The following is a 27,500-nucleotide window of genomic DNA, read 5'->3' as shown; positions in this document are numbered from 1 at the left end:
GTAATAATTGAGAAAAACTTAATATTAGCAATCGTAAAGCACCATTTCCATTAGTTTCAAATAGAAATACTCAAGATACTAGATACAGATGGGGAAAATGGATGTTGGATTTATTAAGAGTGGTATGGGAAGAGGAAATACTCCCTAAAGACTGGGTGGAGAGTCTAACTGCATTTATATTAAGTAGAAAGGTGATGTTATGAAATGCAATAAGTACAGGGGAATTAAACTAAAAGCACATGATTTGATAGGTTTTGAGGTGATACTATATGAGAGATTGAGATAAAGATTGGGAAACAGTAGTATTGATTCATGAGACGGAAAGGGACAGTGGATGTCATCTTCATAGTAAGTCAGCTAAAGAAAAGAGGCTAGAGGGAAACCAGAACATTTTCTGTGCTTTTGTAGACCTAGAGAAGGCTTATGATAAATCCCAAGAGAAATGATGTTTTGATATTTGAGGAAGAAGAAAGAACTTGGTTAGACTATTGGAGATAATGTACAAAAGGACATTAACAAAAGTAATACAGAAGTTGGGTAAACAGAAACTATCGTAGGGATAACGGTAGGAAAGAAGACAAAATTAACTATTACAGGTGAAAGAAATTTCATGAAATCAATCCTATTTTTTTTATATCTGTAGTAATAATGTAACAACATGATTTTTTTACGTGACTCATTGTATTTTTTACTCTTTCCTATTAAATTTATATTCCGATAAGCAAATTTCTGAACTTACTTGCGATCGAGGGACTTTTTGTAAGGAGCTCTTGGAGGAACAGCAATGGCAATTATCATGGGGTAAACATTCTCTCTCCCAATATGAAATTTCCTTCGACCAATTTTGAAGAGCATAATCTCATTGGAGATTTTGAAACCGATGAAAACATACTTCCTGGTTAAGGCCTATAAACACATGAGAGAGAATTACACGCAAGAAAAACTATGGTCATTCTGAGAGACTATATACCTACTATGTTTCTAAGTCACTGCGGGTAGAGTGCTGACGCATATTTTTATGGTAATAGAATGTGCATCTCTTTGAAACGAGCTTAGACCTAAACCCTCTCTTATATATCCCATTACAATACCACTTTGGATGGAGTGCTGGCTCATATTTTTTTATGGTAATAGAATGTGCAAGTATTTAAAACGAGCATAACCCTAAGAGTCTTCTAAAAATCATGTTTTAAAGATACGTTAGATATAGTGCTGGCTTTTATTTTTATGGCTATAAAATGTGCAATTCTTAACAATAAGCTTAGGCATAAACCCCTCTTAATATCACGTTTCAAAATCCCTGTTGATAGATTGGTGATGGTTCATATTTTCATGGTAATAAAATGTGCAACTCTTTAAAACGAGCTTAGCCCCAAAGCGCTCTATATTTCACGTTACAAAGCCTCTTTGGATAGTCCTAGCTCTTATTTTCAAGGTAATAAAATGTCCAAGTCTTTAAAACGAGCTTAGACCCGAACCACTCTTCTATACCACGTTTCAAAGTGTCTGTGGATAGATTGTTGGTTCATATTTTTATGGTAATAGAATGTTCAAGTCTTTAAAACAAAATTAGTCCTAGAGGCAATGTAAATTGAGTTCTGATTCGTATATTTATGGTAATAGAATGTGTAACACTAAACCGAGGTTATCCCCTAAACCCCCTTAAATATCATGTTTCAAAATCCCTCTGGATAGAGTGCTGGCTTGTATTTTTTATGTTAATAAAATGTGGAAGACGTTAAAACGATCTTAGCCCTAAACCTCTCTTATATATCACGTTTCAAAGTCCCTATAGATAGAGTGCTGGCTTGTATTTTTACGATAATATATTGTGCAACTCTTTAAAACGAGCTTAGTCCTAAACCCCTTTCATGTATCTCGTTTCACATTCAATATATATAGAGTCCTGGGTCGTATTTTAATGATAATAGAATGTGTAAATCTTTAAAACGAGCTTAGCCCTGAACCCCCTTACATATCACGCTTAAAACTCCCTGTGGATAGTGTGCTGGCTTGTATTTTTATGGCAATAGAATTTGCAGGTATTTAAAACGATCTTACCTCTAAATCCCCTAAAGCTACCCGTTGAGATACTACTGCAAGAGCGTTATTGGATCCTTTGACTGTCCAGGCAGTACTACATTGGATCCCCTCTCTGGTTACGGTTCATTTTATCTTTACCTACACATACATCGAATAGTTTGGTTTATTCTTTCCACATTCTCCTCTCTCTCATACACCTCACAACACTGAGATTACCAAACCATTCTTCTTCGCTCAAGGGTTAACTATTGCAATGTAGTAGTTCAGTGGCTACTTTCCTCTTGGTAAGGGTAGAAGAGACTCTTTAGCTATGGAAAGCAGCTCTTCTAGGAGAAGGACACTCCAAAATCAAACCATTGTGCTCTAGTCTTAGGTAGTGCCATAAACTCTATACCATGACCTTCCTTTGTCTTGTGTTAGAGTTCTCTTGCTTCAGGGTACACTCGGGCACGCTGTTCTATCTTATTTCTCTTCCTCTTGTTTTTATAGTTTATATAATAGGAAGGTTCTAATATGATATTGTCACAGTTCTTAAAATATTCTATTTTGGTTGTTTATTACTTCTTTTGTAGTTTATTTATTTCCTTGTTTCCTCTCCTCACCGTGCTACTTTCTCTGTTGGAGCCCTTCGGCTTATAGCATCTTGCTTTTTCAACTAGGGTTGTTGCTTAGCTTGTAATAATACTACTGATAATAATATATCACGTTCCAAACTCCCTCTGGATAGAGTGCTAGCTTGTATTGTAATGGGAATCGAATGTGCAATTAAAACTAGCTTAGCCGAAACTGCTCTTATTTATCACGTTAGAAAAACACTTTAGAAGTTTAGATAGAATGATGGCTTGTATTTTTATGGTAAAATAATGTGCAACCCTTTAAAACAAGTTTATCCCTAAACCCCTTTTCATATATCATGTTTCAAATTCAATGTATATAAATGCTGGGTTATAATTTACAGTAATAGAATGTGGAACTCTTTCAAACGAGCTTAGCCCTCAACCCCTCTTATTATCTAGTTTGAAAGTTAATTTTGGTAGAGTAGTGCCTTATTTCTATGGTAATTGACTGTGGAACTCTTTCAAAGAGCTTAGACCTCAAACCCTCTTATCTATCACGTTTCAAAGTAATTTTGAATAGAGGGCTTGCTTATTCTTGTGGAATTAGAATGTGCATTTCTTGAAAACGAGCTTAGCCCTCAACCCCTCTTATTTATCCTGTTTCAAAGTCACAGCGGACAGAGTGCTAGCTTATTTTTCTGGTAATAGAATATTCAACAATTTAAAAGAGCTTAGCCTAAACCCTCATATATATCACGTTTCAAAGTCACTTTGGATAGAGTGCTCACTTATATTATTTTAGTAATAGAATGTGCAACTCTTTAAAAAGAGCTTAGCCCTAAAACCCCTCTTATATATCATCTTAGAAAATTACTTTGCATGGAACACAAGCTCCCATTTTTTATGATAATAGAGTGCGTAACTTTTTAAAACGAGCTTAGCCCTTACACCCCAATTATATATCTCGTTTCAGTCACTTTGGATAGAGTGCTTGCTTGTATTTTTATGATAATAGAATGTGCAACTCTTTAAAACGATATTAGCCCTAAACACTTTTATATATCACATTTAAAAGTCTGTCTGGATAGAGTGCTGTCTTATTTTGTACGATAATAGAATATGCACCTCTTTATAACCATTTAACCCCAAAATTCATTTTGTATATCACGTTTTAAAGTAATTTCTGATAGAGTGCTGGCTTTTTCGTATGGTAATAGAATGTGTAACTCTTTAAAACGATCTTGGCCCTAAACCCCTATTATATATTACTTTCCAAAGTCACTTTGTATAGAATGCTGGCTGAAGTTTTTGGTAATAGAATGTACAACTCATTAAAATGGGTTTAGCCATAACCCATCTTGTATAGTATATCACGTTTTAAAGTTACTTTGGATAGAGTTCTCACTTATTTTTATGGTAATAGATTGTGCAGTCCTTAGCTCGAAGCCCATATTTTATATAAAAATATTTTGATCAGTTCCATACTATTTTAAATAAGATTCATATCTTTTCTCTCAATTCAACTTAAAAAAACGGTAATGATATAGATACTTACTCTCTCGATCCCGACCTCAGGCCTTGGCACAAAGCTTTCCTCTGGGTTTTTGTGGTTGAATAATAACCATGTTTCTCGATAGATGCCGCTTGTTGCTTCCTGAAAGATAAGTTGTGTTACCGGAACCTCGATAAGTTTATGATAGCTTTTTATGCATGATGATAATGTAGTCAGATAAAACAATTAATTACTTGTAATTATAAACAAGAAGAAAACTGCCCCAACTAATATTATTCTAAATGCCCCTCTACTCTCTAGTGTCTAGAGGCTTGTAGTATTGTTATTTGCTACTTTTAAAAAAAATTTCAATTAATTTAATCTTATTTTGTTAATAACTACATTTGGTTTTGTTTACCAGTTGATGGCGTACATCATTTTGACTACTGAAATATGACATTCATCTTACTGTAGCGTTTCTAATTTTAATTATTCATTCATTTTCTCAGTAAGCAAAGCAACGAATTTACTTCAGTATGCAAAGCAGTGAGATTAAACTAACCCTAAAAAGCATCTCATTTGCTGTGTCTTTGAGGACACCTAGTGTGTATCCATTCTTTACAGCCCTTGGTAGATCAAGTAAAGAATCTATTGGTTTCTCAAAGGCGGGAATGGCCAACACTGCAGTGAGCATTCCAGAATACATGGCTGAAAAAAAGAATAAAGACAAAGGAGAATCAATTAAACTTTTAAGCCCCTATTACACGTATCCGGTCTCCTACGGTGCCATCGATCACAACGCTAGCATATGTTCAAACCGTAGCATGTGGTAGCAAATCAGCCGTAGGAACACTCACCCACGGCTGGCCGCATGAACTTTCGCCAGTACTAAAGTTGGCTGTACGGCCATCGTACGTCAGGACTGAGGACGTAGCGTGTAATTGCTCACCGTATGGTATGACATCAGTCTGAGTGGCTAAAAGACGCTCAAGTGGACTAATTTCTTCTCTCATGCAAGTGTCTTTTTTTTCTATTAAAGGTGATACCTGACTTAAGAGTTCCAAATATGTGTCGTGATCCAGTTGCATGTAGTTAAACCAGTCATCTTTTTCTAGTGCTAGTTCCTTCATTAAGTTAACATGAGAGTATTTTTGTCGTTTTCGCAGCCATTGTTTGGACCAAATCTTCCTTTTTCTTGTTTTCACCTTCAAGTAGCACGCTAGAGCAATAGGAACAAGATTGTCGTCGAGAGAAGACATGGCAATCCTCCACCACAAACAATGCCACATTGACCCACTTGCCTTCGGCCGTTCAAATTCGTGTAATAGCCCTAGCCGTTGGGCAGAATTTTCCTACGGCGCCGTAGGCCAGGTTGGCCGTAGGAAACCGAATGCGTAAAATAGGGGCTCTAGGCTGTGAAATGATTTGAAGGTATTTCGTCTGGTTAAAAGTTAGTTAATGAAATAAATATTATCAAGAAAATAAGTTTCTGTGAGATTTCAGTATTTATACTGTTCTTAAGTACTGTTGGTCAAGAGTGTTTAAAGTTTCATATTCAAGATGCTGTCTAGGAATTGCAGCTCTCAATTACTAGATTTAAAATAATATGTTTAGTGCAAAATCAAACAACATTGTATCCCTACTGTGGCAAATCTAACAAAAGTTTTGATTTTCTTTCGTGATTTGACTCATATGTTACTTCCCTTTCTGACAGCGTTATAAATGCTTGATGTCTCTTTCCATTGATATATACAGTCGTAACAAATAGTGTATAGATATTGTGTGCTCTTTAAAGAAACTTTAAAATCTTGTGTTAATATAATGGTAACTGCTATGCTCTAAATAATCATGCGTAACTACTATGTTCTAAATAATCAGGATTTTTATTTAAAAAAAAAAAAAGAAAAAACACTGTCGTCCGCGACCCCGAGCGTAAAAAAAACCAGGTTTTTCTCACGTGACTCACCCCCGTGACTGAATTTGTGGGTGATCGACCTGCAGTAGGTGTCTCGCCTACACGCTCTAGTAGTGTCCAGATGTGCATTGCTGTAGCTGTACTCCTTCCCCGATTTCTGAGATGCGTCGGGGTCGAGCGCGACCGAGTTTACCCTTCTAAGGTAATTTGCATAATTATCAAAGTTATTACGTATTATGAAATTTTCGTAGAATGGTGCAACTTGTATAGGTTATCAGTTGTGGAAAGTCTTGGTGGATTGTTTGGCTACCATGTGCATGATTTTTTTTTTTAGTTAAAATGTCGTTTATCACCACGAGGACCATTTTACCGCGAGTGCCCCTTTTTCATTTTTTATCATTTTTTTGCCAAGTCATTTTTCCGTAAGATATTGCCAAATAGTGTCGTGAAACTTTTGCTTTTTTAGTGTTGGAAAGTGTGTCTAGATGATCTGGCTACCCATGCGTGACTTTGTTTTTGTCAGATACGACGTAGTTATTGGTATATTGGGTATTTAACTGCGGTTGCCAATTTCTGTTTTTTTTCAATATTTGTAAAAATTTACTACGTAGTAAGGAATTGCCATATATTATTGATTTTTTTTTCATGTTTATGTGTTAGAAAGTGTGCCTTGATGGTTGTGCTAACACGTGCATGTCTTTTTTTTTATCTGAGATGCCGTATATTAGAATGTTGGGCATTTTACCGCGAGTGCCCCTTTTTCATTTTTTTTCATTTTTTTGCCAAGTCATTTTTCCTTAAGATATTGCCAAATAGTGTCGTAAAACTTTTGCTTTTTTAGTATTGGAAAGTGTGTCTAGATGATCTGGCTACCCATGCGTGACTTTGTTTTTGTCAGATACGACGTAGTTATTGGTATATTGGGTATTTAACTGCGGTTGCCAATTTCTGTTTTTTTTTTCAATATTTGTAAAAATTTACTACGTAGTAAGGAATTGCCGTATATTATTGATTTTTTTTCATGTTTATGTGTTAGAAAGTGTGCCTTGATGGTTGGGCTAACACGTGCATGTCTTTTTTTTTATCTGAGATGCCGTATATTAGAATGTTGGGCATTTTTCCGCGAGTGCCCCTTTTTATTTGTTTTGCATTTTTTTGCTTAGTCATGTTACCGTAAGGAATTGGCAAGTAGTGTCGCAAAACTTATATTTTTATAGTGTTGGAAAGTGTTTCTAGATGATCTGGCTACCCATGCCTATTTTTTTTAGCCAGATATAGCGTATATATAGGTATGTGTTCGATTTTCCTGTGATTGCCATTTTTTTGTTTTTTCCCATTTCTTTCAAAATTACTACGTACTAAGGAACTATCACAGAGTAATGATTCATTTAGATGTTTATTTGTCGGAAAATGTGCCTTGATGGTTTGCCTAGCACGTGGCTGAAATTTTTTTTTTCTGAAATGCGTATAATAAAATGTTGGCCATTTTTCCGCGAGTGCCCCTTTTTATTTGTTTTTCATTTTTTTACTTAGTCATGTTACCGTAAGGAATTGGCAAGAAGTGTCGCAAAACTTATATTTTTATAGTGTTGGAAAGTGTTTCTAGATGATCTGGCTACCCATGCCTATCTTTTTTTTAGCTAGATATGGCGTATATATAGATATGTGTTCGATTTTCCTGTGATTGCCATTTTTTCGTTTTTTCCCATTTCTTTCAAAATTACTACGTACTAAGGAACTATCACAGAGTAATGATTCATTTAGATGTTTATTTGTCGGAAAATGTGCCTTGATGGTTTGCCTAGCACGTGGCTGAATTTTTTTTTTTCCTGAAATGCCGTATATTAGAATGTTAGCCATTTTTCCGCGAGTGCCCCTTTTTATTTGTTTTGCATTTTTTTGCTTAATCATGTTACCGTAAGGAATTGGCAAGTAGTGTCGCAAAACTTATATTTTTATAGTGTTGGAAAGTTTTTCTAGATGATCTGGCTACCCATGCCTATCTTTTTTTTAGCCAGATATGGCGTATATATAGGTATGTGTTCGATTTTCCGGTGATTGTCATTTTTTTGTTTTTTCCCATTTCTTTCAAAATTACTACGTACTAAGGAACTATCACAGAGTAATGATTCATTTAGATGTTTATTTGTCGGAAAATGTGCCTTGATGGTTTGCCTAGTACGTGGCTGAAATTTTTTTTTTTTTCTGAAATGCCGTATATTAGAATGTTGGCCATTTTTCCGCGAGTGCCCCTTTTTATTTGTTTTGCATTTTTTTGCTTAGTCATGTTACCGTAAGGAATTGGCAAGTAGTGTCGCAAAACTTGTATTTTTATAGTGTTGGAAAGTGTTTCTAGATGATCTGGCTACCCATGCCTATCTTTATTTTTAGCCAGATATGGCGTATATATAGGTATGTGTTCGATTTTCCTGCGATTGCCACTTTTTCGTTTTTTCCCATTTCTTTCAAAATTACTACGTACTAAGGAACTATAATAGAGTAATGATTCCTCTAGATGTTTATTTGTCGGAAAATCTTGTATACTTCTTTTTTGATTGAATATCATCAAATTTTTTTAGCTAAAATATTATATTGTTTTACATTTTTTTTTTTTTCAATTTTATTTCCCTTCAAAAAAATTTTTTGGGGTCAGAATTTTAATTTTATAGTCGTAAAATAATCGACAATTATCCAGCAACCCACCATACAATTTCTATGCATATCCAAGAATAATTAGATTAGTAAATAACACCTTGAAATTGACATACCCTTCCTACATTTCAAGTGGCAGATTAGGGAGTCTGAGTCAGTGTGGTTGGCGGCCATTTTGTGGACATATCCGAAGCGTAAGTTGCCCTATCTATATATATTCTTGTTCCCTATAGAACTTGTGATATTTTGGTATATTTTTACCTGCATAAATATCATATTATGTATTAAATATATGTATTTTTTTACGAAATTTCTAAGTACTCAAAAAATTACCTTTAGATATGGCCCCTGATATAAATGTAATTTACAAAATAATGAAGATTTTTTTACATATTTCTATTTTAGGATAACATATGTTTATTCCTTAAAAAAATTAGCCACTTCCTATTTCATTTGGGTACCCAAAAAAATTCATGAAATTTGGACAAATTTTTTTGGCCAAAAAAAGTTACCCTTTTTTTCTCATTTCAGATCTTCACCTCCATGGGTCTGACTTCATCCAAAATACATCAAGATGTGTCCTAAACATTCAAGAATCAATTCCTAAAAGGATTTGTGTATATATGTATAAACTTTTTTTTTATGAATTTTTATGTAAGGTCTTTTTTTTCTACTTAATTTTTTAAAATATTTATAATAAATAGTTTTTCTGCAGATGAGTAGTATTTCTCGTTACAGTTGTTTTAAGCATTCATTGAATTTTTTTTTTGGCAAAAGAAAAAAGGAGGTTACTGCAAAAACTGATTTTTCAAGAATTTTTTTTGCCGTCGGGGTCGCGCGCGTCCGAGTATACCCTTAAAGGGGTGTCCGAGGAGCGTACCTATCCAGGGTTAAAACAAAAAGTTTGGTGACCTTAAAACTCTACAAGTGAAAAATTTTGGAGAGTTATTCCATATGACCCCAAAAAGGATCTTGTTTTTCTCAGGGAAACAGTACAGTTGCTCGCATATGAAAAGGTAGTATATATAGCAGAATATAGAAGTTTTCATTGAAACTAAAGCTGCTACAGTGCGAAAATTTACTGTAGATTACAATAGTAAGACTGCAATCAAGCAACTGAATAAAAGGAATTAAGCTGTCGACATCGAGATGATGCTAAGCCATCTTGTGACAGAGGCTATCTCAATTACTATACAAATATTATAATTCAGTATACAGTTAAAATGTGAAACTAAGCTACCCCCTACCTTCAGATGAGAAGAATGTATTCAAAGTGAAATTCCGAGGAATAACAATATGGACAATACTAAAATATCTTGGCAATTACCATGGAAGTAATTTACCATTTCCATAAATGGATTCATCACTCTTTAGAGCGTTTTATTCTTTTTTTATGAAAGTCCCTTTTCTTCTTCCTTCTTTAATGTTCTTTTATGCACAGACCTCCCTTTAAAGTAGAATACTGCAATTTTTGAGTCCTTAATCATAAGATTGGTCAATAACGCTCGATTTCTTAAAGGTATTCTTAGTGAAGAGATCAATGAAATTTTACTGAGTAAAATCTTCATTTAATTGCGAAGTTTTTTAAAGCTCAAGATAAACCCCTAATAAAGTTTACAAAAAGGGAAAAAATCTTACCTATGAAAACGAGGCAGAATATGTACCAAGAAAAGAAGAGGATTCTTTGGGACCAAAGATGTGGTCGAAGGCGATTCCCCTGGATCGTTAGCGTTCGGAACATATTGAAAGAGAACTCCTGGAGGCCAACACTAATTCTTTTCTTCAAGATAGTATCTGAGACGACTGACTGGAGACTTAGGAGGGGTCCTATGGCCAAGGTCCCAGCAATTAGGGAAACCCAGACCTGCCGGTTACAAGTTTCTAAGATTTTGTCACACCTTAATGTATATAAAGTTCGTTATTGTCAAATATTTTCTGTGATAGTAAGGACTTATTTCAAGCTAGAAAGTCACTTTATCTGCTTGACTAGTCTGTTTACACATAGGTTTTATGTATATATATATATATATATATATATATATATATATATATATATATATATATATATATATATATATACATATATATATATATATATATATATATATATACATATATATATATATATATACATATATATATATATATATATATATATATATATATATATATATATATATATATATATAACCTTAAGAAAAGTGATGCAAACCCATATTTTCATTATATGTTTAAGTAGTGTAATACTTGAGGGAAACATGAGAAACTTGAAAATAGACATAGATAGACATAATTAATGTAGGCTGTTGTAATGACCCTCAAAGGACCAAAGTCAATGTTTGAAGTCACATACTGTCCAGTCAATAGTGAGTGTGACCCCCCTGTAAGCCAAGTACTGCCTGGCACCTGTCCAGTGAAGCAATCAGATGGCAGATCACATCTGGTGCAATTGCAGCCCACTCGGCCTCCCTAGCAGCAGCCAGCTGGATTTAAATCTTGAGATCTTGAGGACCACGGAAGGATATTGATATTGATGTTTGCCTGGAAGGCTGTGGTGATGTGTGCTGTATGAGATGAGCATTGTTCTACTTGATAACAACATTGCTGTTATCCCTGTTGAGGACGGTATATTGGAGTAAGATCTCATAAACATAGCACTGTGCGGTCAAGTTTCCTCTTATGTGTACCAAGTCTGTCCTGGCATTGTTAAAGATGGCTACCCATATCATTACAATCCCTCGACCAAATCTGTCCACCTCCTGTATGCAATTGGCTACAAAACGGTCACCTGTTCAGGGGTAGACACGTCTCTCCCATCCTACCTGCATAGCATGAATTGGGATTCGTCGCAGAACCACCCTTGTCTCTATTGTCTCTGAAGCCATATCCTGTGTGCTCGACATCATTACACTTGAAGCTGTCGATGCTGCTGGGTTAGAATCATGCCTCAAACAGTGACACCTTAGTCGTAATCCTGCACCTTTTAGACGGTTTTGGATAATTTGGTCTGAGATCCAATGAAGGACCTGTATTGAGGTTGTAGTGGAAGTAGCAGTGGTTGTCCTTTGGCACAGGTGGCACAACCGGATGTAATTATACTGGATGGCACATTTAAAACTCTCACAACCTCTAATCTGGATTCGCCTGCTTCCAATCATCTGATGGTGTTGTTCCTCAGTGCATTTTCAATATTTGCATTATGAAAGCTGTGCTGACAGTCGTGAACTGTATACAGTAAAGTCGTTAACCTTGCACTTTTATCGAATTTCTTACGGCTTTTGCACATGGAGACTACAGAGGCCGTTGCAGTAGCTTAATTGACTCCAGTTGTGTTTTTGTGTGTTCAACGATACCAAATTTTGTACAACGTAACTGATGAATTGAATTATCTACATATATACAACACCGTATCATCAGCTTCCGGAACGCAGTGCTACCACACATTCAAATTTACTAGGAAAATTTAACTTTTGCATTGCTCTTTATCGTAGTCATTGGACGTAAGTCATATAAGTCCATATTTTCATCACTATGATGACTACAAACTTTATTTCATCTCATATCTAGAAAGGTGATAGATGAAAGGTTTGTAATATAAATAGCATGCATCAATTGACTTCTTTTCTAAAAGTAAATTCAGTGTTATATATGTTAACATGAATTTGCAGTATATACTACCAGGAAATTCTGTTTAATCTTACCTCTAGTTCAAATGGAGCGAGAATTGCTAACACTTTATTTTTCTCCTGGGGAGCTCTGGAAAACAGCGCCAAGGGCTCGATGAAATACGGAACTGTAAAGTCTACAACGGTATCCCGAAGCTCTGGAATAAGAAAATTACAATGTGCCAAAGTTAAAGAGTGGTTGGAGTAGAAGCCATTCTGGTGATCTTTATAATTAACTCGCTCTTAACTAATCAGCAAGAGTAGTCAGAAAAAATAAGAAACTTCCATCTCACTTCACATTTTGTTTCTTCATCAAAATAACGACTCATTTCAATTTTTTTTTTCTGTATTTCTTATATCTTTCCAGTAATTTTATCGTAAAACCGTTCCCTATAGCTTTCCAAAGCTTTCTGGTTATTTGTATTTGCTCTTCTCTCCTGACCAAAATATTGTTCGATGAAATTTCTGAATTTTTTTTTTGTTTTTTTTTTGTTTTACTCTTGTTGTTAAACTTACTTTTAACCGTTTGAATTCCATACGAAGTCTTCCACCTTTAGACATTTTTACTCTTTATTCCCATATGATGTAATTATTTTTTTGTTGAGTTTGAAATGTGAATCGATATCGAACGTGTTAATTTTCCTTACTCTTAAATATTTAGTATTACACCTCCTCCTTTCTGACTTCATTTTATTATTATTATTATTATTATTATTATTATTATTATTATTATTATTATTAGTGTTGTTGTTATTACTTTTATTAATTTATTTTCATTATTATTATTATTATTATTATTATTATTATTATTATTATTGTTATTGTTGTTGTTATTATTATTATTATTATTATTATTATTATTATTATTTCGTGGACAGGAAAAGAAAAAATAATTTCCTCCCTACCGATACCTAGAATTTTCATATAAATTACATGCTTTGTATCAGTAAAGCGGACCTAGAAGAAAAAACTGGCCTCAGTTCAAGGTCAATGATAGATGAAGGCAGTAAAAGAACAATTAGAGGTAAATTCACCTGTGTGAGCGATTGCGCATATTGAAAAGGCTGCCTCCCACCTGGCTGCCATTCCTATGACCCCTGACACAGTTCCGTCAGGCAAGGGATTTCCCCAGTAACCGTCTGGTGGCCGGACTATCTTGTATCTGTTTAGGGTGATAATAGCACTAACAATAAGATAATTTCAATAGACATATTGGTAATATTGAGGGGCATAATATAGGAATAAGACAAAAAAATATATGATTTTATTATTGATGGATATGTCATGAAGGCTGTAATGTTTTTTATTAGGAATATAATAGCTCTCAAATAATCCTATCTAATAACAAATATTACCAAAATATTGTTATTTTTTCAGCTCATAAAAATAAACCATAATTTATCACATATATCTATATATGAAAGAGCAATTAGGAAGCTATACGTGAAATTCATTGCGTAGCCGAGTGTTTCCACGATTGCTCCATCTATTCCCAAAAGTTGCTGAGTTTCTTGGTTGATGCTAAAGAATCCTTCAAAGTCGTTGGCAGCAACTTTCATCTCCCGACCTCGCATGTCAAGGTACAAACGTTCGTCATCTGGAAAGACCAAACGACGAAGATTCTCTTTCCACTTTTTCGTCATCATCGTTTTTGTGATGCCTTTACCATCATTGAGTAATCTGTGTCAGAGGAATTGAAAATGAAATATGTTATGGTTAATTTACTTACCAACCTTTTGTGGACTATGAAAGCACTCTGTAGATGAAATTCGATACAGTAAATAATATTAATGAGTTAAACCATTGAATGTTTTTAGAGTATTTTTGTATGATGAATCTATGTATAAACATAGAAATTTTCCTAAAATTCAAGATACATTAACTTGTTATATTTGACCTGCGTTATGCGAAGTAAAAACTAGCATTGGAATAGCACACTAGTAATTTATATGCTTTTCAACATAATCTAAATTTCTTTTAGAAAGGCATTATTTTCCTTGATTTGGACCTGTTGACCAACCTACATAACTTTATTGATTCTTTACCCTTTGTACATTTTACCTTTGCCCAATTATTCCCTCTTTATACATTTTGATAAAAGGATTTGCATAAGAGTGCATTTATGATAAAATATCTTATCCATATGGCAACGACAGAGTTACTTTCACAGAAAATATATTACCACCACTGGCCTTCTACCAGAGATATACTGCAAATGCCCCGAGACTCTAAGGCACAAGATATGAATTTTGATAATAATTCTTAGTAATACCAACAGAATATTACATTCTAAGGATACGTTATCTGCCAATACTTTTTTACCCTAGCCATTCTTTTATAACTGCCAAACTATATCAATAAATATCTTACCTAACGACTCCATCGTCACTAACGCGTGACGAAATTAGAAAAAAATTCTCTACGGAATTCTTATAAACGATGGATACTCGAGTTCCCTCATGTAGGAGATTTTCTAGACCACTCGCTATTTGGTTCAAGGATTCTGCATCTGACACTACCAAGAGCCAATGGGTAAAGTGGCTCTCAAGGTGCTTACTCTTAATCTGTGAAAAGAATGGGAGAGTCAAGGAGAGAGGCTATTACTTTAATGGGGCACCTAAGTTGAAAATCGTTCATATAATGATACAAGTATGAAGTTTTTCATATAGTTCACCTTATAAACTCCTTATTGAGACACTAGCTTTGGCCAAATGAAAATCAAACAAGGATGGTAGTTTTCAAAATACCCACTTAATTATAGCTATACGAGTTTACGATTCAGCTCAAGTTACAACTTCTTCAGTGATAAGGTAATATAAAAGAGATCCATTGCACATGCAATTGTTCAAATTTAATTTGAATGATGAACTCCTCAGTTACAAAAAGTTGCTTTTAAAGTTGATACCTTCAATCGAGCTGAAGGATATGGCACTTTGATCCTTTAACTTTTTTGTTCAAGTTCCTGTTTGTATAGTTCAGTAACTCTATGAACTTTAGTATTACTGTATCGGTTATTGACTCTCTCCCTTACAGTGGAGTTTTCCTATTCTACGTGTAGTTGGTTGAAAAGATGCCATAGATTTGAAACATTTGTCAACATATTACATCTTCCCTGAGCTAGGAAGTTACCTTCAATGCAAGGCCGCATTATAATACTACTCTGAGATACCCTAACAGTTTACCATCTAATGTTTCAAACCTACTCAGTTTGTCATTCAATTTAATCTTAGTGGCTAGTCTGCTTTGTGATAACAGGATCACGTTTCATACAAAGAAAGCTTTCGACATGCCTGACTTAATATTCCAAGGAGGTTCCTCGTTTGATGAGTATCCCTTGTATATATCACTAAATGATAACCATATTAAATCTTTTTCGTAAAGTTCATCGGTAAACTAATTTTGATCCTTTTAGACAATTTTTATGACACTAATTGTAGCTCAAGATTTAGCAAAGGAATAGGCTTTTCTTTACTTTTACTTACTTTAAGGGGTATTTTCCTGGTCTTATCACAGTGAGACACCCTTTGCACTACTGGACCTACAAGACCTGTTTGCCATATACATTCTTAGGTATTTAGAGTATCCACAGCTTATTCAGCGTTAATTGTGAAATCCACATTATTAATTGTCAAATTCACATTATGGGAGCACTTACAAAACAAAAAATTCTTCAGTTTCTTCTTGAAAGCCATAATATCTTCCATCTTTTGAATGTCTGGTAGTAACCTGTTGTATAATTTTGGGCCATATATTTGAAATCTCTACAACCTACAGTAGATACATCTTGGCTCAGTTAGTAGGTTGGCCGAGACACCAGCCACCCATTAAGGTACTACTGCTAGAATTATTGGGTCCTTTGACTGATAGTATTACCTTGGATCCCTCTCTGGTTACGGCTAATTTTTCCATTGCCTACACATACACTGAATAGTCTGGCCTATTCTTTACACATTGCTCCATACATCTGACAATACTAATATAACAGAAAAATTCTTCTTCACTCAAGGGGTTAACTGCAGCACCATAATTGTTCAATGGCTACTTTCCACTTAGTAGGGGTAGAAAAGACTCTCTAGCTATGGCAAGCAGCTCTTCTAAAAGGACACTCCAAAATCAGCAGTCAGTCCTGGTAATTACAGAGTTTCCTTACAGAATATTCATCCAGACACTTCTTTACAAATCATATGTTTCTAAGGTCATATCCAATGATTCTTACTACATTACTTATTTGAGGACTGAGACACAAATTGCAGTGAAGTGATACACATAGGCCAGCAGCCTGAGCGGTATCCGTTGAGTTAGCAGTGAAATTCCCAATGTTGTTTTCCAATTCAGCTACTGCTTCATGTTCTCCTATTGTACCCATTCTGTTTTGTAACTCCTCCATTTTTGTGATTTTCTTCTCCATATCTTGCATTTTCTATATATTTGCATCATTGGTGTTAGTATCTACATATATACACTTCTTTTGGCAGTAACTCTAAAATAATATGCATCCTATCCAATTTTTGCTCTTTCCCTTTCCAAATCAACAAGATGGGCAATTCTCCGTTATGACGTAGTTTTATTTCTACTTATGTTCCTCCATAAGAACAACTACTTTTTGAAAGTTTTTATCAGTAATAATAAACGAGAATAGCTCAGAGTAAGAGAGAGAGAGAGAGAGAGAGAGAGAGAGAGAGAGAGAGAGAGAGAGAGAGAGAGAGAGAGAGAGAGCAACACTGATACGTCTACCTCTATCATGGTTACCAACAATTTATTTTTTAAATGTTGTACCAGCTCCTCTACTGATATCCTATTTTGAAATCACGATAAAAAACGTTATCATTCTATAGGTAAAATCCTCATTGCTCTTGACAGAGCAACCTTATATCGCACTGAGCATAGGTGATATTTCATCTACCAAACATTCAACCAGTTTTAATAACCATGACACTATTGAACTAATGGTAGTCGAACTTACCATTCGAAAGAGGGTGAGAATGTTGAGCGGTGTGCAAAGCGGAACGGTGAGAGTCGTTCCAATTGTTTTTCTTTTCAATATCTGCTTTAGTGTAATTTCATCCCCATCGTATTTATGCAACATCAGCCCCCCACTAATGGCATCAGGGATGAAGGTCTTAACTTCCCTTATAGTATCTGTGTGAAATTCTCAAAATTATTAAAATCTGTTCATATGGAGTGACAGTAGTGCTTTAGGGGATCTTAGTTTTTCGTTATAATTATTCTTTGGCTGCCTTATTAAGAGTTTATAAACCAGAAGAATCGATAGCTTAAACAAGGAAAATCATTGCTAAGGGGAAATTAATAAACATTACTATTCTAACATATATTGAAACATGATTTACTATTTTGAAAAATTAGATATTTCTGTATCCTTTTATATTGGAAGTAAATGTGAAGGAAGCAATGGATAAAGCTAGACATTAGACTAAAATAACATAGTAGAGAAAATCTACCATTCCTCGGATCTAAAGGTAAATGTCGATATTTTACCTTTATTAAGAAAATCAAAAAGAAGTTGGAGATCCAGATGTATATCATTTGAAAATAAGGCTGAAAACACTTCGTAAAAGTCACTCAGTCGGATTAAACTGAAAATAAACCAAAGGACAAATATAAAACTCGGCTTTCTCATCTTATCATGACGTTAAATAATTCATAATTAATCAATCAATTAATCAATCAATATTGTAGATACTTACACCTTTAATTAGCTAAGATATTCTTAACTACAAAACTAAAATTACAAAAAACATCATAAACATTGATCCCAATAGTTTTAGACATGAAAAATATAATATATCTTTGCAAAAATTTATCATGACTTTGGTTTAATTCAGTTTGCTATAAACAAATATTTGTGGATTTTACCTTCGATTATTATTAGGTGGCAAAATGTTTCCGACCGACAGCCGGACCGTTGAAGTGACCGGAGACAAGGACAGCACTATCATGACGATTACTAATGAAGGGATGAGGAACATTAGGATTGAGGACTTCTCTCTCTCTCTCTCTCTCTCTCTCTCTCTCTCTCTCTCTCTCTCTCTCTCTCTCTCTCTCATAAAGGTGTTTAAACTACATTTTATTCAAGGCAAAAATATATAATATTTTGTAACATTGATATAAAATGTTTAAATGTTTGTAATAGGTTTCCTGCTTTCTTAAGTGCGTTTTTCTACCTTATTATTTGCTCTTTATTATCATCATTAAGGTTTAAAGGTAAGGGAAAGGGAAATATCCTAGTGACTGACCACATACACATATAATCAACACCCTAGCCCCTTCTCCATCATTCTAGGACCAGGGAGAGCCAGGCAATGGCTGCTAATGACCAAGCAGGTAGACCTAGAGGCTCCACCAAACCCCATCCCCTGCTAACATGGATTGTGAAGTTGCTGAAACTTATAGAAACTAACGAGATGGAGCAGGTCCCGGACCCTCGTCAAATAGATTGCTAGGTAAGGACGTTTCTCACTTTTATCATCTACGGCATTTTTATAATAAGATTTTTCTTTGAGCTCTGGGTTGATATATGCAAAGAAGGCTAAAACAACAGTCTGGAATTCCATTAGAGAGAGAGAGAGAGAGAGAGGGGGGGGGTGTTTATACCTTTCAGTTTTAATTATTCAATAGTATTAACGAATTTGAATTAAATATCATACTTTGGCTTTATCAATACTCACTTGACAGATGGGTGGAACCGAGAGCCATTTGCTGAAAAAATTCCTCTAACACTGAAAAGAGACAAATTAATGTTCAAATTGCAAACACCAAATAAGGGCAAACAAACAGAGGCACACAAACAGACACGCCCATGTATATACTTATATATATATATATATATATATATATATATATATATATATATATGTATGTATGTGTAAATATATGTATGTATATATATATATATATATATATATATATATATATATATATATATATATTATATGCATAGAATTGTTTGTGCATTTATATATATATATATATATATATATATATATATATATATATATATATATATATATATATATATATATATATATTATATGCATAGAATTGTTTGTGCATATATATATATATATATATATATATATATATATATATATATATATATATATATATATATATATATGTGTGTAAAGATATGTTCATGTATGTATATGTGTGCTGTCACATATACTATCAATTTCCCATGTATATATATATATATATATATATATATATATATATATATGTATATATATATATATATATATATATATATATATATATATATTATATGCATAGAATTGTTTGTGCATTTATATATATATATATATATATATATATATATATATATATATATACATATATATATATGTATATATATATATATATATATATATATATATATATATACATATATGCAAAGATATGTTCATGTACGTATATGTGTACTGTCACATATACTATCAATATCCCATGTATATATATATATATATATATATATATATATATATATATATATATATATATATATATATATACATACATACATACAGTATATATGTGTTTGTGTATGTGTGTACAGTATATATGTTTGTAATTTTCTTAACCTCAGCATTAAATTGATTGCACTAATTCATATTCTAATTACAATAAAAGTTCCTTGATATGATTGCTTCATACACCTAACATAAGACTCACTAGTAGTAGGGCGAATCTTTTGACTCATACTGTCCCTCACCCTTGCCTTGCTGAAAGTCTTTCGCTTTTTGGGTGTACAGTAGATGCTCCTCTAAATCAGTACGTCTTTCTGTCCACCTAAATAACCAATTATAGTTCTTTCTCTACAATTACCTCTTATCACCTGAAAACTTTGCACTTTTTGCATTCATTTACTGTAGACTATTTTCTGTTTCAAATGGTGTGATCCCTTATGTAACCCATGCTAATCCCGTCAATTATCCCACACCACATAGCAGCCTAAAAATTCCATCTCAGTGGCATCAATACTTTTTGTTTATTCGCATTCAACGCTCAAACTTTTTATTCTTTGAAAGAGGCCTGTTGAGTAAAATTGGTATGTAATACAGATATTTGCTTTTCAAAAATTCCAACTCACATATGGGAGAGAAAAGAGAAAATTGTACATATCATGATCATAGAAATAGAAATTTTATATCATTAATCATCTATTACTAATTTTTCATTACATTATTTCTTTATACATTTTCACCAGTAGGATAATGGGATGAAAAAGGAATGCCATATAGAGCCAATGTAAAACAATAATATTATTAAAATTATGTTCAGATGTATTAAAACAAAACAAAGGGATAAATATTCTAAAAGAAACTATGTAAAATCCTCATCTTTAGAGACGAGCTTTCAAAACGGGCCGAAACGATTTGAAATTTAATAGCAGCGTTATTAGGCCTATATAGCTTCATTAGGCCTATATAAGAATAAGCCCAATTTGAGGATCAAAGGAGTCTCCAAGATAGTTATATGGTGAACAAGCTTTTGGTTAACAACATACAATGCCAAGCTCTTTTCATATTTCAGATTTTAAATGAATATCAAATTACAAGACATCTGTGATTTGGTTTGTGATGTGAAGCCCTCATTAGTCACTCGTGTAATCACAGGAATCGTATTACGTCTTAGAAATCCTTTTAATAAATCTCCACATTCAAGCAGGATTAGCAGTTTTCTGAATTGATATTAACCTAAATTATCAAGATTGAAAATTATTTCCTGAGAGGGCTATGGGAAAACATTATTGTTAACAAACCTTTAGATAAGAGGCTGTTACAATAATAAAAAAAAGTGAGGCAAATTGAGAATAAACATTGCATAATTGGAAAAGGATTAATATATTTTCTGTAAATTACGATAAATTTTACATTTAATTCTGGATTATTTTACCCCCTTGCTAACTACGATGCCTAGCAATATACAGTATCATCATAGACCTATTATTTTTTTGTTACCAGCTGATAAGGGGAAATTTTGATAACCGTCTATTATATTACACAATATATATGATAAAACTGCGTATGAAATGAAAAAAATAAAACGCATGAAAAATAAAATGCAATACAGCTGAGCTTCAAAAACAAAATTCTTTGGAAACTAAAAAGAGTATATTCAGTAACATACTGAAAGTCATATAGAGAAATTTTTAAGGGCACATTACAAAATCGTTTATTGTAAAGTACTTGCGTCTAGGAACAGCTGACTCAAAGTGGATCTAGGAGGATATAACATTTGGAACATAATCGAAAAGCTTATTGTTTGTTTTGGTTCTTTTATTAGTAAAGATTTTTTTTTTCTGTTGAAAAGCCTTTAAAATCTTACTGATCGTTATGAAACGGACGTTAACCGGAATACTTCTGTCAAGCATTATTATAACAAAAGTAATTACATATTCTAGATTGTTTTTTGTTGTAAAAGTCAGTTATTGAGTCCACATTACCCTTGTATGTTACTGTGTGAGCTGATGATTAAAACCAATAATTAAGGACATTATACTGAGAACAGGAAAATTTGCACAATTCTACTACACAATAGGTAGAGCGATACACGAGATCTTTCTGCATGAAATTATAGACAGAATCTATCTTTGAAGAGTAGATCGCACAAAAGGAATAAACTTCACCTACACCCACAATACCACAAACCTTTTTAGTCCAAATAGTAGCGGTTCATTCAGTCACCAGAACCCCGTCCTCCCAGCTAGAGCTCTGCCAAGCAAGTGTTAGACTGTTCCCTGTGTTCACCTAACGTGGCTTTTAGGTCCCATAAATTTTTGCATAACAAATGTCATCTTGGCCACAGCCAATAAGAAGCCGGCAACTCCAACGCCCCAGAACCAATCAATTGAGAGTCTGTCGTTTCACAATTAATCTTCCTGTTGATTATTCATTAGATGACATACCAACACCCATTCAATCAACAATTCCATTTTTACCTTTGATTTTTTGGTCTTTCAATGTATATATATATATATATATATATATATATATATATATATATATATATATATATATATATATATACTGTATATATATATATATATATATATATATATATATATATATTAATATATGTATGTATAGATATATATGTGTATATATATGTATATATATATATATATATATATATATATATATATACACAAATACACATACACACGTATATATCTGCTTGTATGTATATACCATATATATATATATATATATATATATATATATACATACATATGTGTGTATATATATGCAGTAAATATATGTATGTATGAATACATATATATGCTGTATATATATATATATATATATATATATATATATATATATATATATATATATATATATATATATATATGCAGTAAATATATGTATGTATGAATACACTTATATGCTGTATATATATATATATATATATATATATATATATATATATATATATATATATATATATATGCAGTAAATATATGTATGTATGAATACACATATATGCTGTATATATATATATATATATATATATATATATATATATATATATATATATATATGATAAATTTTGCACATTTTTACGTGTTTTTCATATTCAAATAAGCCATATATATTTTTGATATATTAATGTCTGGATTCTCTTAACAACCTCGGGATCACAGACCCAGGCGAAATCTCACAAAGACAAGAGCTTGGCTCCGGCCGGGAATCGAACCCTGGTCGGCAAGCTTATATAGACAGTGACTTAACCCAGGGTTCGATTCCCGGCCGGAGCCAAGCTCTTGTCTTTGTGAGATTTCGCCTGGGTCTGTGATCCCGAGGTTGTTAAGAGAATCCAGACATTAATATATCAAAAATATATATGGCTTATTTGAATATATATATATATATATATATATATATATATATATATATATATATATATATATATATATATATATATGTATGTATGTATGTATGTATTTATACACATATATACTATATATATATATATAATATTGTGCATATGAATGTATATGTTAAAATATTTGAAGATACCTCTACAGAAAGTACAGCAATTCTGAAACTACATAAAGATAGCGAGGAAATTCTGATTTAGAAAAGATTTATACAGGGGGACCCCCATCTCTCCTGAATTATTCACTGCGTTTTTCAGAATTTTGATTGGAAAAAATGAAGGAATTAACATATATGGGGAAACCTTAACAACTTAATATTTGCCGTTGAAATACTACCGCCAGAGAGTTTTGGGGTCCTTTGACTGGCCAGACAGTACTACGTTGGATCCTTCTCTTTGGTTACGGTTCTTTCTCTTTGCCTACACATACGCCGAATAGTCTGGCCTATTCTTAACAGATTCTTCTCTGTCCTCACACACCTGACAACACTGAGGTTACTAAACAATTCTTCTTCGCTCAAGGGGTTAACTACTGCACTGTATTTGTTCTGTGGCTACTTTCCTCTTAGTAAGGGTAGAAGAGACTCTTTAGCTATGGTAAGCAGCTCTTCTAGGAGAAGGACACTCCAAAATCAAACCATTGTTCTCTAGTCTTGGGTAGTGCCATAGCCTCTGTACCATGGTCTTCCACTGTCTTGGGTTAGAGTTCTCTTGCTTGAGGGTACAATCAGGCACACTATTCTATTTAATTTCTCTTCCTCTTGTTTTGTTAAAGTTTTCATAGTTTATATAGGAAATATTTATTTTAATGTTACTCTTCTTAAAATATTTTATTTTTCCTTCTTTCCTTTCCTTACTGGGCTATTTTCCCTGTTGGGGCCCCTGGGCTTATAGCATTTTGCTTTTCCAGCTAGGGTTGTAGCTTAGCAAATAATAATAATAATAATAATAATGATATTGAATCAAGGGAGGAATTGCTTCCGTTGCAATCTCTAGGGACTCTATTTGTTATTCTCCTTGTCCATCTATTGTGTCATTCTCATTGCATGTCCTGCCCATATTAAAATATTTCTTTTTCTTACATGTTAGAATAACCGTTACTCTATTTTACTTTCATATCCATGTTCATTTTTTCTTTTTGCTAATGTTATTATCATCTTTATTCTTTCCATTGCTCATGAGACATGAGACCGAAATCAAAAATTGTATAAGCATGCGATGGAGAGCTTTTGCACAAATTGAGATTATGAAAAGTGAAATACCACTTTATCTAAAAAAGAAAAGTATCTAATCAGATGGCCTTACCAGTATTAACCTTTTCATCAGAAACTTGGAGCCCTATTAAAGCCTTTGAACATGAGCTACTTACAACACAAAGAGCTACGGAAAAATTAATGAGGGGAAAAACACTGAGCTAGAGAAAAAGAGCGACATGGTTAAGTGAGGTAACTAATGTAGAGGATATTGTAAGAACATATAGGAGAAAGAAAGGACAACGGGCAGAGCATCTAATGAGAATCACATATTATTTACTTATAGAAATATTCCTGGATTTGCATAAGATTTTGTGGGGGCTTTCTAGATGTATATGAACTATTCAGCAACTAGAAGATTATGATTATGAAAAAATACCGCTAATTATTCTAAATGGCAAAATATAAAAGTATGTTACGATAAAAAATGAAATAATAGGGTTTATGCATATATATATATATATATATATATATATATATATATATATATATATATATGTGTGTGTGTGTGTGTGTGTATATATATATATATATATATATATATATATATATATATATGCATATATATATGTATACATATATACACACACACACACACACACACACACATATATATATATATATATATATATATATATATATATATATATACAACTACGCCCTTGCGCGAATTATAGCTATCTGCCCTCAAAATCAGACTACTAGGCTACCTCCTTCTAAACATCGCCAACCTACCTCATATTTTCGACCCTTCACCTATTGATGTGATATTTTTGAATGGTGCTCATAAACCCAGAAGATATACCCCAACCCCCTCTCCCATCGCCATCCCCTTTGTTACTAATGTTTAGGTCTTCATAATGCCGTGACTTATGGAGATAACCTGAAGGAACCTCCCCTTCTGTGTATGTTATGCAGATGGCATACTATTAGTCTCCCTTTCCAAAGAGGATCACCTATGTTACTTACACATCGTCTTTGACCGCCTCCAGCAAACCTACCGTATAGTCAGGTAGGAAAATTTACTTTACCTGCCATGGAGGTAGCATTCTTGGATCATCACATCACCCCTGAAGGCATTCACCTCCTTCCTCACAAGGTATTTTTAGTACAGAAGTTCCCCACGCCCTCAGCCTTCAAAGCACTGCAGAAGTTATTGTGCATGGGGAACTGTTATGATTTGTTTTTGTCAGTCAATGGCACCACTTTTGCTCCCCTCATATGACTTCCTCTATGACTCCCTCAAGCGCATGCCATAAAACCTGAAGTGGGACCCCTTTAGGAGGTGGCCTTCTTCAATGCAAAGAAAGCCCTATTAACTGTTACTTCTTTCACCTTTCCCATGCCAACTGCACCCGTACTATTCTCTAACGATATGATTGACATTGCTCCAGGGGTGATACACAATGGATTACCCTGTCCATTGGCCTGCTTCTGTAGAAAACTTTCCAAGGTGGAATATAGGTACTGCAGTTCGGTTGTAAACTACTGGGTGTCTATTTGGCAGTCCATTCCTTCTTAGAGGGCAAGTCATTTATCATTCGCATGAACCACATTAGTCTTGTACATGCCTTCACTCAATGATCCAAAGCTGGTTCAGCCATCAAAGCCGACATATCTCTGGCATTTCTGAATATAACTGTATTAATCACCACATCACTGGAAAGCTGTATCCAGTCGCTACGAAATTTCCAGAAACTCATTGGGGTCCATCCACCAGAAAATAGATTACAGGATCTTCGTAGAATCCCAATAAAAGGACGCCAAGGGCCAAACATGCTGGGCATCCCCGATGTATCTCTGTTGAGAGGACGTCGGCCTCAATGACTCCAAAGCCTATCATCAGTACTGGTAGAGCACACCCCATGGGTACCTGCCTTCACGCACATGTGTTTCAGTTGATCTATGGACTCTCCCACCCCTCTCACCAATATACTGTAGAGGTACTGCAGTCGAACTTCATATAACAAGGCATTACTAAAAATGCCAAGGCTTAGGTCTGTAACTGTATTTCTTGTCAAACTTTAAAATTGCATCGACACAGATTCCGGTGTGGGAACTTTTAATCAACCTCATCGTCGTTTTCCTCACATTCACGTTAACATGGTTGGCTCCCTACCCACATCACAAGATACCTTTTACCTTTTACCAATTATCAATAGATTCACTTGCTGGCCGGAAGCAATCCCCATGCAAGATGCAACATCGTCCTTATGTACTGCTGCCGTACTTTCCGGATGGATACAAGATTCAGCATCCCTGAGCACATTAGTTCCCACAGGGGTGCCACTTTCCCCTCTCATGTTTGGACATCAGTAAGGCATCTTGGTGACACCCTACAATGTACTGCTGCTTACAGCCGTGCAGCCAAAGGAACGGTGGAACATTTATATTGTGCCCTTAAAGAGCCTTTGATATTCCTCTGCAGCAACTCCAGTTGGTTTTGGAAACTAGCCTGGACCACTCCCAGGAACATCATGCATGTTTGAGTGGCAGAATTGTATATAACAACCTGTTGGTTGTCCCTGTGAAATTTTTGCATCTGCCACCCCCTCCAATGACCTCCAGTACCTGTGTCACATTGTTGAAAAATTTACCCCTTTCCATCACACTTAAAAGCCCCAAGCAAGGCTGTGCATACAGAAAGACCTACGCACCGCAAAAAATCATTTCCATGCTCACTGAAGCTTGCGAGTCGCCCTGTGTCTTATCATTCGTTGTACTCCAAAAGTTTCCATCCTCAACTTTCGTGATGAAGAGAATTTAATCACCATTGACAGCCAAATATCTCTTGCAAAAGCACGACTATCAAGGTAAGGTCACCCTCTTTCGCGTGCATGTCTGCTTTAGGGGAGAGGAACCATGCAATACTCGTGCAGGAAGCAAACGTACATACAATGACGAATTATTCCCTATATACGTTTTTCTTTCCGTTTATCATTCCGTTATTATATTATATATATATATATATATATATATATATATATATATATATGTATATATATACATATATATATGTATATA

The 27,500-nt window shown here is 33.9% G+C and overlaps 2 protein-coding genes across 2 annotated transcripts in view; both read right to left on the bottom strand.

The window, feature by feature from the left end:
- The window catches only part of LOC137644920 (uncharacterized), a 1,926-nt gene extending 1,026 nt beyond the window's left edge, over positions 1–900 (bottom strand). Inside the window, exon 1 of the mRNA XM_068377800.1 lies at positions 740–900. Coding sequence (XP_068233901.1) covers positions 740–855 — 116 coding nt within the window. The 5' untranslated portion in view covers positions 856–900. The remainder of the gene's footprint in view (positions 1–739) is intronic.
- A 1,559-nt stretch (positions 901–2,459) lies between these two features.
- LOC137639277 (glutamate receptor ionotropic, delta-1-like) lies at positions 2,460–25,449 on the bottom strand. Its single transcript, XM_068371564.1, has 13 exons — positions 25,446–25,449; positions 19,011–19,061; positions 18,199–18,289; positions 17,821–17,918; positions 17,288–17,463; positions 14,695–14,888; positions 13,768–14,004; positions 13,359–13,486; positions 12,361–12,482; positions 10,298–10,523; positions 4,655–4,800; positions 4,156–4,254; positions 2,460–2,519 (listed from the first exon to the last, which is right to left on the bottom strand). The coding sequence occupies exons 1-13, from the start codon at positions 25,447–25,449 to the stop codon at positions 2,460–2,462; spliced, it is 1,632 nt and encodes a 543-aa protein (XP_068227665.1).
- Positions 25,450–27,500: the final 2,051 nt, after the last annotated feature.

The sequence above is a fragment of the Palaemon carinicauda genome, chromosome 1, assembly GCF_036898095.1.
Source record: "Palaemon carinicauda isolate YSFRI2023 chromosome 1, ASM3689809v2, whole genome shotgun sequence".
Classification (NCBI taxonomy): Eukaryota; Metazoa; Arthropoda; class Malacostraca; order Decapoda; family Palaemonidae; genus Palaemon; species Palaemon carinicauda.
Note: the sequence above shows the minus strand (reverse complement) of the source record. Positions and strands in the feature narration are given on the sequence as shown.